Genomic DNA, 13,644 nt, shown 5'->3' on the forward strand with positions numbered 1-13,644 from the left:
ACCACAATTGAGCTCTACAAATCCACACATTGTGTGTCAATGTGATAGAGAGTGTCAAAATATTTATGCTTCAATAAAAATAAATTCCTTATATTTATCAAGATGATGTGATGCATTTGTATGCATGTGGCCGTTAATATAGAACCTGGATATTAATGAGCTTGATATAGTCAAGTTGTAGCTTTCATAACGTGATTCTGTTCCATATCATCAATCTAGAGTTTATTATTGCGGCAATATAGGTTAGTCAGTAGGGGGCAGTGCAGCCTATTAAATGTTCTCTTCATAAACCAGAATATGATCTGTGCATGCATAAAATCCAATTACGAGTTAGATACCTAAATGACTAGAAAATACAAACTGACATGATTATGCAGATGTGAAATATGTCTTACCAGTGACCCATGAAGGAAATAGACGGCCACTATGACAACCAATAAACTTGATTAGCCTAATCGAGAGCAAATTAAACATTATAACCGTTCAATACACGCTTGAGTCACACAAGCTGAATAATGCACAACTGCAGAAACAACTAGTTCTGCTGCCATGGAGACCACAGGACCCGCGCGGAATTCTGGGAAGTGGAGTTGCCTCCAAAGTACAAAAGACAGAGGTATAAAGAACCAGGGAAGAGCACTTCATAGGGAACACTTAACTTTTTACCATTAGTGTAAATGATTAGGCCACAGTCTTTTATGTTCACCAAGACTGCATATATTTGAACAAAAATGCAGTAAAAACAGTAACATTGTGAAATATTGATACAACTTGAAATTAATGCTTTCTATTTCAGTATATTTAAAACTGTAATTGTCAGCATCATTACTCCAGTCTTCAGTGTCACATGATCCCTCAGAAATCATTCTAATATGATGATTTGCTGCTCAAGAAACATTTCTGATTATTATCAGTGCTGAAAACAGTTGTGCTGCTTAATATTTTTATACATTTCCTTACTGTCGCTGTTACTGAATCTTTGTTGAATAAAAGATGAAAAAAAAAAAAAAAAAATCTTACTGACCTTTGAATGTTAGTGTAGGTTTGTTTAATTTTTGGAGTTTGCATCCTTTCCCACAGATACCTGTACACCAAAAAAGATCAATTCTACTCTAGTCTAAATCAAGGCCTTCTGTTTCAGCACTACAGCATCAAGACATGCTCATCTGCTCCTCAGCAAACGGCTCCAAGAGTGCATCATGTTTACGCCCCGGTGAAATCCTCTCCTGCCGTAGTGGCACTGCAGAAATCACACAAGTGTGACAGCAAGAGTCGCACAATCTTTCCTGGAGTCTCACTTTGTCCTGACGAAATTTATACAGATTTGGAACGAACTTGAGGGTGAGTAAATGACAAGAGAATTTGCAATTTTGGGTGAAATATCCCTTTAAAGGTGCAATATGTAAGATTTTTGCAGTAAAAATATCCAAAAAGCACTAGGCCAGTGTTACATATTTTATTCACTTGAGTACTTACAATATCCCAAATGTTTGCAACTATTTGTAAATCGTGAGAAAATTGCAATTTTAACTAAGGCTCCGGGACATGTGAGGAGTCGCCTGTCAATCGCGTCATACCCGCGTTACCCTCGGTTTCCGGTTTTATTTTGTAGAAACCACGGAAACACCAAAGACGCTTTAATATATCACGTTTTAATAGGCAAGGGAACAACTGTTTTGATATACTTATTGACAGAAAACGAATTAGTGTTATATAGCTCAACACGTTTAGTCTTATTGTTTAAATCGAATTTTCTTGATTTTTTGTGAGTACCATGCTTTACCATGCCTCAGAGAAAAACACTATTTTGTGAAGTAGCTAACATAGCATAATCAGATGCAGCTTTATTTTTAATAACAGTAATACAGCATTTTCTCCATCATACAATACGTTTTAAAATGAATTACATGCCATTTATCAACACAAGCCATCCAGCATTTAATATGATAATGTAAAATCGATCTATCTTACTGCAGTGTGTAACAGTGTCTCACAGCAGCCGCCGAGCGAACGCACAGAGTAACGTTATAACATTTTCAACACACTCAAATGTATCTAATATGATAAACAGAGCTGCGTTACCTCATACTCGTGACCGGAAAAGCGGAAGCAGCGCCGGTGACTGTGTCATAATAAAAGTTCTGCTGCTCACAGCGTGTGTTGATCAATCGCTCCAGTTCCTCGTTCAGCTCCACAACACTCGCTCCTGATCTGCTTCATACTACAGTAACGTTAATAATCACATCCATGAACATGATTTCTTCCTGAGTGAGTCATATCCCGATTGTTTCCACCGGCTGTGAGGTGAAGATCACATGTCCCAAGTTTCCGCGCTCAAACTTGCCGTCATCAATCTACACCTTTGTTTTGAATAGGCCTCTAATAACGACCTCTAGCGGAAATCTTACATATTGCACCTTTAAGTAACTTTGCAACTACATGTTAACTAGCAGTCATTAGAGACTGTCTGATTAATATCTGTGAACACTTTATTCTGATGCTCCCAACAGACATTCTACTGACTATAAGTAATTTGCAAGTACATGTCAACTTATTCTACTTTTCCTGAAACACCTAACAGTCTACTAGCGGTCTACTAATACTCTAATGAGAATTAGTTGACTTGTACTTATAATTAGAAGAATGTCTTAAAGGGACCTTTCTGCTTCAAAACTTCACCTTTAATTCAATGTTACTTTGCAATTATTAATTGGAATTTACTTGTTTCATTTAGTTTCGGACATTTTTCAGCATTTGAATCAGCTGGTGTTTTGTTGGCTGTATGAAGTCAGTTCTCACAGGTGTCCCAGCAGAGGAACCACAGGTGTAGAGAATCACATAACATGTTCCACTAATGAGTGTTCATCGTCAACACTACGGCTGCGTCCGAAATCACATACTCTCTTGAGTAGGTACTTATTTTGAATATTAACTTCACGACTGGTAAAAGTGTGCGTTATATAGTATGAATGTAATCCAGACGTACTACATCCGCCACGTTGTCATTATCATGTGACCTACCAGCGTCAGTTGCGCCGCTTAACCTCCATTCACAAATCCTCTCCCGTGGCCTCATGGGATAGTAGAGTGTCCATTATATGCACACTTCAGAATCTCACCAGAAGTAGTAGGTCATCCGGGTACTTTTTGCCTACTCTTTTATGAACACTGTGAATTCGGACATACTTGTTTTGTCACATACTGTTTTTCGCCTACTGTATAGTAGAGAAGTATGTGATTTCAGATGCAGCCATCTCTTTAATTACAATAAATGACATTTGCTCCGATATGTTGAATCTAATGCACTGCAATACATCGAGACATTCAGGGTAAAAAATGAAAAGTAGAGATGCACCGATACTGATAGCCGATTATTCAGAGTGATATCTGACAATACCGATAGTGATATTTTGGGGGTTCTGGCTTTTATTCCTTCTTTTAAATTTCATTATAATTAATAGTTGTATTTTTAATTATTATATTTTGAAAGAAATGCAAATAAACACTTTATTGTCCATTTCATCAATTTGTTTCAGATTAACTGATCAGTTATGAACAAACACATTACTCAAATTAATATTAACACATTAACTAAATTCTGAAGATTAAATTAATATTTCTTAACTTTCTAAATTGTATTACTTCATATAAATGCTATTAATAGCCTATTGAAGATCAAACTGGTTTCTGAGCATTTTCTTTACACAAAGCCCAAATTCAGTGCATTTTGATTGACAGGATATATCAGCCCTGACTATTGGCTGTTTTTTTCAATAGCCAATAGTTTGAAAATTCGCATTTTATTAGAGATGCACCGATATATCGGCAATAATCGGTATCGGCCGATATATCAGTCCATCTCTAATAAAAAGTGCAAAAATTGTGACTCTAGAGGTAAAACAGCTTGACACTGTGACAACTTTATATCTACCTATTGAAGGTGCATATTAACAAAGTCTCTTTAAGACAAGTCATTTCACTCGGCGGCCATCTTTCAAGTGCAGCTCCTATCTCTTTGAATGGGGAAACATTAAATTCTCCAAAGCTGTTCGCCAAGCTTTCGATAAAATTTCATATTTGAAATCACCAATAAAAATCTAACAGCAACTGTCTCATAAATGTTGTTTCTGAACGCTCGAATCATGACAAAAAATGCTTTTTACAGGCTAAATCAAGCTAATGCGCATGCACAGTCCTAAATGCGCATCTCATTTCGGAGGCGCGCGTCTGACTGTTTCTATAGGAACCGGAGCTTCTAACAGCCGCTGCAGTGACGCGATGACTTTACCAATCGGCGATTGGCTCTTATTTAGAGGGTGGGACTTATTCCGCCATATTGCGCGTTGCACTTTCTCCCATTCATAACGATAAGAGAGACGCGTCTTGTGTTATTCTATAGTGTTTGATATCAGTACCTTAGAGTAGTCATATGTACCCCTAAGGTACTGATATAAACCTTTTAGAGATCAATAAGGTCATTTTTTTTCAGACCGTGCTTAAGTGTGATTTTAATTTCTTTTAAGGCCACTGCATAAAAACAGTAAACGCTCTCTGTGATGCTGTGAGGTCATGCCATGAGAATATGGAAAACAAAATGTTGTAAATAAGCATGTTTGCATTTGATTGCTCTGAGCAGCCAAATGTGAATTCACTTTGACAGGTTCATTTTCAAAACATTCAACTCTGAGATCTTATTTAACATGATCCAAATCTTACCCAAGCTGACATTTGAAGTTCTCAAGTACCATCTTTCCTAGATTAATGTGGAAATAAAGATACCGGCATGTGCATCATACTCAGCTCTGCATCAGAAAGCTGTTTTATTAGAGCAGATTATGAAGAATAATAACACAAGCAACTATTAAAAAGAAGCAGATTTTGGGATTCAGAACTCAAACACATGCATATACTTTGACTTCGCGGACTGTAGTAACCACACACACACACACACATCATGAGTTAAGGCAACTGTTGGTGGTCCCCAAAGCACTGTATGAATGTCACCCACAAGACTAATGGAAGCGTCTCCCACACACACACACACACACCAAAACATCTAACAAATCAAATCCAAAGGCTTCTCCCCGTTAACCACCGTAGCACTATTTAGAGACACGCAGATGATCGATTATTAAACTCCTGCATCGGTTCTTAGCTGTAATTCAGCCAGATAAGCGAGTTGTTTTGCCTTTGTTTTCGGAGCGCAGTCTCCATGCACACTGCAAATTGGAGCATTTACTACATTTGGTATCTCATTGGCCTCTGCCAAGGACAGAAAACATTGTGTTTAACTTTGGTCTCAAAGAACTCCCTGATTCACTCCAGCTTGGGTCATATTTTTAATGATGAATACACCCCCCCTCGCAGAAGGCTGAAGTGCTCCGCCAGTCTGACGGCTGTGTGTTTTGAGGGCTAGTTTGTCGGGGATTGGCTTTCACACACACAGGCTGAAAGGGTTACTGTTCAATCTATTCTGCGCTCGCCAGAGTGCGCGGCCGAGTGGCGCCGGCGCGTCACACACACACACATGCACACACTCGCACACTCGTACACACTCTCAGCCTCCTCCAAAAAGCTCTAGACATCATCAAGAAACAGAGCTGACAACTGCCCCCACCCCGCGCCAAAACACAGCACCAGCAGTGTATCTGTCACAATAACCTCGGCAATAACACGCACACACATGCACTTTCCCTCGCTGAAATGACAGGCGTGATTCACTGCGTGCACGCGCGCGTCTCTGGAACACGGAGAGTCGCGATTTTACGAGTCTCGCATCTCTTGAGCTCGCAGACAGCGTGTTTGCTGACTAATTAACAGTCTGGTACCGTCAGCATCAGTTCACAGTCATTGTAGAGGGTTGCAGTGTTTCTCACGCCGAGACTTTTGGACAAGAATCGGGCTCAGATTTCTGTCTCTCAGACTTTCCCCCCCTCCTTCCCTTCCCTTCCTTTCCTTTCCCTTCCCTTTCCCTTTCCAGAAGCAGTACGCCAGGAGCTGCTGGCTCTCCCTGCTCTATTTCACCAATGACAGTGTTTGAAAATGGCTGCATCATATTTTAGCGCTGTGTTAACATGAGCGCGCTTTTACGCACGGCGAAGAACAGACGTGATTATTTCCACACCAAAAGCAGCGTTATTAGAGCAGGGCAAACAGGAGACGATCTGCATTCATTCTGCAACATATTCAGTATTTTTTAATAACTTATATTTCTCAGATCCTTCACACTCAGTCCAAGTTTAACAGATTTTATTGCTAAAACCATGGCATTTACACTGACATGTTTATTATTATTATTATTAATACTCTCTTAAATTCATTTTTTAGAAGTTTTCAAGTAGAATTTCTGGTATATTCTATTCTCTTCTCTTTATCTATACATACTCACAACAGTTAAAACAATAAATAAAACGTACACATTTCGTTTTTTTTTTTACTAAAATACTATATGATTTTCAAAAGAAAGAAAAGGCTGAGTTCACGTGTATAAGCCTTTTTTTTTTAAATCATCATCATTATTCATATTAATATTTGTACAAAACTCCTATGTAGTGTTCTTCAGTCTCTATAAATAGAGTTCGAATGAGGAAAGTCAAGTTCTCTCTTGCGTCTTCGCACAATAATTTCATAAAAATAACCACGAGCTGAAGTGCTCCTCGTGAGAATATATGGTCCTGATCCTTTAATAAAAATAGCTGCATTCTTCTTCGTCGTCGTCGTCTTCTTCTTCCTTTGACTTAAATATGTACATATATGTCATATATTTTGAATTAAAAAGCTATATATATATATATATATTTATATATATATATATATTTAAAAAAATAGATTCGCTATGTGGCGCCACACATCCCTGTCCGTGGGTAAACAGTGCAATCATTCATAATCGATAAACCCTCTCGCAGGCGCATGCACGCGCTGCTCAGCAGGAGCACTTGCACTCGGAGATGATCGGGTACTGCACCGGGATCCACGTGCAGTACTTCTGCCGCAGGAAGCCCTGGCAGTAAAACCGCAGGAAGGTCTTGGTCACCGACTTGACCGGCTTGCAGGACATGCCCTCGGGGAAGGAGCACGAGCGCTCGCCGAAGCAGTTCCCTTCCTTGATGTAGCGCGGCCAGAAGCGCGCGCCCAGGTCCTTCCAAGTGTACAACACCGGGCAGTGCGTGTACATCCACAGCCACTGCAGGAACTTCCGCCGCGCCTTCTTGCCCACCTTGACGCGCCGGCCGTACGGAGTCTCCGTCAGGTCCAGCTTCTTGAGCTCGGCTGGCATTGGCAGGCGCGGCAGCTCCGGCGGCGCGCTGGCGTTCAGCTGCGCGGGCAGGTGGATGGACATGAAGTTGGGGTCGAAGTGGCTGCCCAGTTTCTTGCGCAGCGTCCTCTCCGAGAGGTCCTGCTCGCGCGGGTCGTACTCCGGGTCGGGCTCCTCGATGAGGTCCGGGACGGGCAGATGCTCGCTGGGCGAGGGCCTCAGGCGCAGGTAAGGCTGGGCCGCGTTGCCGTGCGCGCACAGGAGCAGCAGTAGCAGCGGCAGCGCGCGGGTGATGCTGCCCATGACTCGTCTTCTGTCTGTCTACGGAGTGGAGTTGGCCCTCACTGCGCCCTCGTGCATAAATAGTCCGAGCGACAGCACGAGCGAGATCTTTTAATAGACGGCCGCGTGGCCCGGAATGACATGGGACATGGGCTGTTTTTTTTTTGTTGTTTTTTTTTTTCTTCAATGATACTCGCTCAGGTGAGGCGTGCCAAGTGCGAAAGTGCTTCAAAAGCGTATCCTCCTCGGACTTTCCTCTAGCGAAGCTGTTGGCGGGTCACCATGGCAACGGGATAGGATGGGATGGCACCGTTTCTACAGCCTGCTCGGGTTTTGTTGCCGGGTGCCACCCAAACTGGCGTTTGAAATGTCAGCGCGCCCGCGGAATGGAGCGCGTCTTAGCCAATGTTATTTTTACGCTCTCTCTCTCTCTCTCTCTCTCTCGCTCTCTGAGCGCACAGGCTCCAGTCCGTCCCGCCGAACAGGCGCTGCTGAACCGGGACGAGAGCCGCTCAGTCTCTCCACAGAGCGGGCAGAACTCCGCGCGCAATCAGAACCTCAACCCGCGACTAGAACATGTTCGGTGTAAGTCCGGAATAAAATCAGACTCTTGACAGTTCCGAGCAAGTCCTCTACACGTCAAGCGTTCCCGCGAACATCTGCCGCATGTTCTTCAGAACCTTCATATCCCCGCTGTGTCAGAAATCCGTCCGAAAACTCGCCTGGTCCTGATCTGGGACAGAGGAGAATGAGCGCGTCTGGAGGAGAACTCCTCTCTTTCCCAAGTTAAATATCCCCTCCCCTTCCCTCCCCCCGTCAACTCCAAGAGCGCGCGTGCGCGCGTGTGTGTGTGTGCGCGCGCGGGGCCAGCTCACCAAGAACCCTCAGTCTGACTGACAGCAGAACACACACACACACACATACAATGAGACCCCCCTCCCAACCTCCTCCACACACACACACATCCCACCACAACAGCTCTAGATTTATCACAGGCAGCAACCAGAAAACACACATTTGGGATTTTCCATATCTTGCACATTCCGTGACACTTAACCCACCTATTATGATCGTCTTGCACAAATAATGTTCAAGTGGAAACCTTATAATTCATTCATACCACATTCAAATTACACTGTGTGCTGGATGCATCAGTCATCTGGGGCTTTTGCACATATTGGCATGATGCATATTGTGTATTTTAAAGAATAATTATTTTAATGCTTTTCTTTCCCTCAATAAAGCCATTTTTTAGTAGTCTAGAGTTGCGCCACACACACACACACACACACACACACACACACACAGGCGACATCACTTTTCCCAAGGAAAAAGAAAAACAAAGTGAAGTGCTTAGGAATCCAATAATTGGTCCATTAAAGCGCCTCTGGTTTGTGTGGAGGTTTGTGGATTCGGCTTCGACCTTTGCTCTTGCCACCGGCAGGAACCAACGCATATGAACTTTCGGGGTCACCAAATAAACGGCCACAATTAAGTGTTTAAACAGGCCACATAGAGAGACATGTCACCTCTCGTGGTGCCAGAACTCATGGTGTCTGATGTCCAAATGACATGGAAAAATTCATCATCGCCATCACCATGATCCAGAAGCCGAGCAGCTCACAGGTGAACAGGTAGCATTTTAAAAACTCAGACAGAGTCGAGTAAACTTTCAAATCGCCCAGTTGAATTGTGCACCAACAACTTTCAAAGTCATTAGCAATATAAAAAAGGTCAAAATAATTGAATGTGCATAAATTATACATTATTTCATAATTTATTTAAAGGTCCCGTTTTTCGTGTTTTTTTGAAGCTTTGATTGTGTTCATGTTTCGCATGTAAAAAAACACAGTATTTTTCACATAATTTACTTATCTGTATACCGCTGTTTCCACTGTCATAAAAACGGGCTGATGACTTCCTTGTTCTATGAAGTCCCTCCTTCAGAAATACGTAACGAGTTCTGATTGTGCCAGCGGTTCCTGTGTTGTGATTCGACAGCAGCTTAGCGAACCTTGCCCGGAAAGGTCACGCCTCTTACCATAAAGTGGAGATCTACAGTCTATGGTGGAGATGCATGCGCTCAGTGTTATTGTAAACATGTTTTTAATTTTACCCTATCAATTTGAGCCGGAATCAGACCCGGTGATTGGACTGCGGGATGAAAATAACAGCGTTTCGACGACATGGCGACAAACACACTCTACAAACGCAACTCTTGTGTATTCCTGTGGGCGGAGGTTAGTCAAAAAACTGTTTTAGTGACGTCATTACAGAAGGAAGTAGAGGGATGTAGTCCAAACTGGCCGTTCGATGTAGGCGACTTCTGTTAAATAAAATATCTCGCTTGGCATTGAACTTTGAGCTTTAAAATTTTACAGATTTTATTTATACTCTAACACCAACATTACACACTAACTAAAGTTTGAAACATGGGATCACGAAGAACGGGACCTTTAATATCTATTTAATAAAATAGACGTGATATTGTTTGTTAATATTATTAATGAGCGTGTTATTTTAAGCGTCTCTCTGTGGTGGATTGCAGAGGCTGTAGGGATATCCCTCTGTGAGCTGTGGGCTTCATGACATGAAGAGTGTGAGGCATGTAAAGCAGGGCCCCAGCAGTCTGTGGATCGGTGGCAGACTGTCTGGCTGCGGTTCTGTGGTTCTGCGGTTCAGCTGCCGATGTCGAGCCACATTTTGGCCGCTAGAGGGCGCTAACGAGAGCAGCTCACTGACACTCCACAGGAACTTTCACAAACAGACCATCGGCGTATGTACATTCAAACAGCTAAAGATGTGCTGGAATTCTGGTTCAGATATTTTCAACGAATGAGCTTCTGATGTTTCGCAATAAATAATGATCTGATAATGAATTTTATTATAAAGTGTCACAAGAAATGATGTAAACCAAACCAGGTGCATTGGTTTCATTCTTGCAAACTAATTCCCATAGTTTGGTTAAAAAATAATGCCAGTAATATAGCTTAACTGCATCAAACCACTTTAAATCTGGCAGGCGTCCACTAGCATTCACTTAAAAAATGATTCAAGATTTAAAATAATAAAGATGCAATTTGAAAATATAGACCTTCGAATACTGCAAATAGATATGAGTATCTAGAGACAGAACTAGAAACTAGATGGATGGATGGATGGATGGATGGATGGATGAATGGATGGATGAATGGGTGGAAGAATGGATGTATGGATGGATGGATGGTTGGATGAATGGGTGGATGGATGGATGAACGGGTGGATGGATGGATGGGTGGATGGATGAACGGGTGGGATGGATGAACGGGTGGATGGATGGATTGATGGATATATGGTTGAATGGATATATAGCTGGATAGATGAATGGGTGGAAGGATGGATGTATGGATGATGTATGGATGGTTGGATGAATGGGTGGAAGGAAGGATGTATGGATGAATGGATGTATGGATAGATGGATGGGTGGATGAATGGATGGATGGATGGTTGAATGGTTGGTTGGATGAATGGGTGGATGGATGGATGGATGGATGGATGGATGGATGGATGGATGGATGGATGAACGGGTGGATGAATGGGTGGATGGATGGATGGATGGGTGGATGAACGGGTGGATGGATGGATGGATGGATGGATGGATGGACGGATGGATGAACGGGTGGATGGCTGGATGAACAGGTGGATGAATGGGTGGATGGGTGGATGGATGGATGAACGGGTGGATGGATGGATGAATGGGTGGGTGGATGGATGGATGAATGGGTGGATGGATGATGGATGGGTGGATGGATGGATAGATAGATGAACGGGTGGGTGGATGGATGGATGGATGGGTGGATGAATGGGTGGATGGATGGGTGGATGGATGGATGGGTGGATGAACGGATGGATGGATGGATGGATGGATGGATGGATGGATGGACAGATGGATGAACGGGTGGATGGCTGGATGAACAGGTGGATGAATGGGTGGATGGGTGGATGAACGGGTGGATGGATGGATGGATGAATGGGTGGGTGGATGGATGGATCAATGGGTGGATGGATGATGGATGGGTGGATGGATGGATGGATGGATGGATGGATGAACGGGTGGATGGATGGATGGATGGATGAACGGGTGGGTGGATGGATGGATGGATGGGTGGATGGATGGATGGGTGGATGAACGGGTGGATGGATGGATGGATGGATGAACGGGTGGGTGGATGGATGGATGGATGGGTGGATGAACGGGTGGATGGATGGATGAACTGGTGGACGGATGGATGAACAGGTGGATGGCTGGATGAACAGGTGGATGAATGGGTGGATGGATGGATGGATGAATGGGTGGATGGATGATGGATGGGTGGATGGATGGATGAACGGGTGGATGGATGGATGGATGGATGGATGGATGAATGGGTGGATGGATGATGGATGGGTGGATGGATGGATAGGTGGATGGATGGATAGGTGGATGAATGGGGGATGGATGGATGGATGGATGGTTGGATGAATGGGTGGATGGATGGATGGATGGATGAACGGGTGGATGGATGGATGGGTGGATGAACAGGTGGATGGATGGATGGGTGGATGAACGGGTGGATGGATGAACTGGTGGACGGATGGATGAACGGGGGGATGGCTGGATGAACAGGTGGATGAATGGGTGGATGGGTGGATGGATGATGAATGGGTGGATGGATGGATGAACGGGTGGATGGATGGATGGATGAATGGGTGGGTGGATGGATGAATGGGTGGATGGATGATGGATGGGTGGATGGATGGATGAACGGGTGGATGGATGGATGGAATGGGTGGATGGCTGGATGAACGGGTGTATGCCTGGATGAACAGGCAGATGAATGGGTGGATGGATGGATGAATGGGTGGATGGATGGATGAACGGGTGGATGGATGGATGGATGAATGGGTGGGTGGATGGATGAATGGGTGGATGGATGATGGATGGGTGGATGGATGGATGAACGGGTGGGTGGATGGATGGATGGGTGGATGGCTGGATGAACGGGTGTATGCCTGGATGAACAGGCAGATGAATGGGTGGATGGATGGATGAATGGGTGGATGGATGATGGATGGGTGGATGGATGGATGAACAAGTGGATGAATGGGTGGATGAACGGGTGGATGGATGGATGGATGATGGATGGGTGGATGGATGGATGGATGGGTGGATGGATGATGGATGGATGAACAGGTGGGTGGGTGGGTGGATGGATGGATGGATGGGTGGATGATGGATGGGTGGATGGATGGATGAACAGGTGGATGAATGGGTGGATGAACGGGTGGATGGATGGATGGATGATGGATGGGTGGATGGATGGATGGATGGGTGGATGGATGAACAGGTGGGTGGGTGGATGGATGGATGGGTGGATGAACGGGTGGATGGATGAATGAACTGGTGGACGGATGGATGAACGGGTGGATGGCTGGATGAACAGGCGGATGAATGGGTGGGTGAACGGGTGGATGGATGGATGGATGATGGATGGATGAACAGGTGGGTGGGTGGATGGATGGATGGGTGGATGAACGGGTGGATGGATGAATGAACTGGTGGACGGATGGATGAACGGGTGGATGGCTGGATGAACAGGCGGATGAATGGGTGGGTGAACGGGTGGATGGATGGATGGATGATGGATGGATGAACAGGTGGGTGGGTGGATGGATGGATGGGTGGATGAACGGGTGGATGGATGAATGAACTGGTGGACGGATGGATGAACGGGTGGATGGCTGGATGAACAGGCGGATGAATGGGTGGATGGATGGATGAATGGGTGGATGGATGATGGATGGATGGATGAACAGGTGGATGAATGGGTGGATGAACGGGTGGATGGATGGATGGATGGATGATGGATGGGTGGATGGATGGATGGATGAATGGGCGGATGGATGATGGATGGGTGGATGGATAGATGAACAGGTGGATGAATGGGTGGATGGATGGATGAATGGTTGGATGAACGGGTGGATGGATGGATGGATGGATGGATGGATGGATGAATGGGTGGATGGAGGAATGGGTGGATGGATGATGGATGGGTGGATGGATGGATGAACAGGTGGATGAATGGGTG

The 13,644-nt window shown here is 44.3% G+C and overlaps 1 protein-coding gene across 1 annotated transcript; it reads right to left on the minus strand.

Annotated features, from left to right (window-relative positions):
• Positions 1-6,173: 6,173 nt before the first annotated feature.
• On the minus strand, positions 6,174-8,348 carry nog2 (noggin 2). Its single transcript, XM_048173861.1, has one exon. It carries the CDS (start codon positions 7,556-7,558, stop codon positions 6,923-6,925), a length of 636 nt encoding a protein of 211 aa, XP_048029818.1. The 5' UTR covers positions 7,559-8,348; the 3' UTR covers positions 6,174-6,922.
• Positions 8,349-13,644: the final 5,296 nt, after the last annotated feature.

This window comes from Megalobrama amblycephala, linkage group LG22, assembly GCF_018812025.1.
Source record: "Megalobrama amblycephala isolate DHTTF-2021 linkage group LG22, ASM1881202v1, whole genome shotgun sequence".
Classification (NCBI taxonomy): Eukaryota; Metazoa; Chordata; class Actinopteri; order Cypriniformes; family Xenocyprididae; genus Megalobrama; species Megalobrama amblycephala.

What these genes read in the sequence shown, in the direction of transcription:
- nog2 (XM_048173861.1), bottom strand. Translation starts at nt 7,558, where the DNA reads ATGGGCAGCATCACCCGCGCGCTGCCGCTGCTACTGCTGCTCCTGTGC.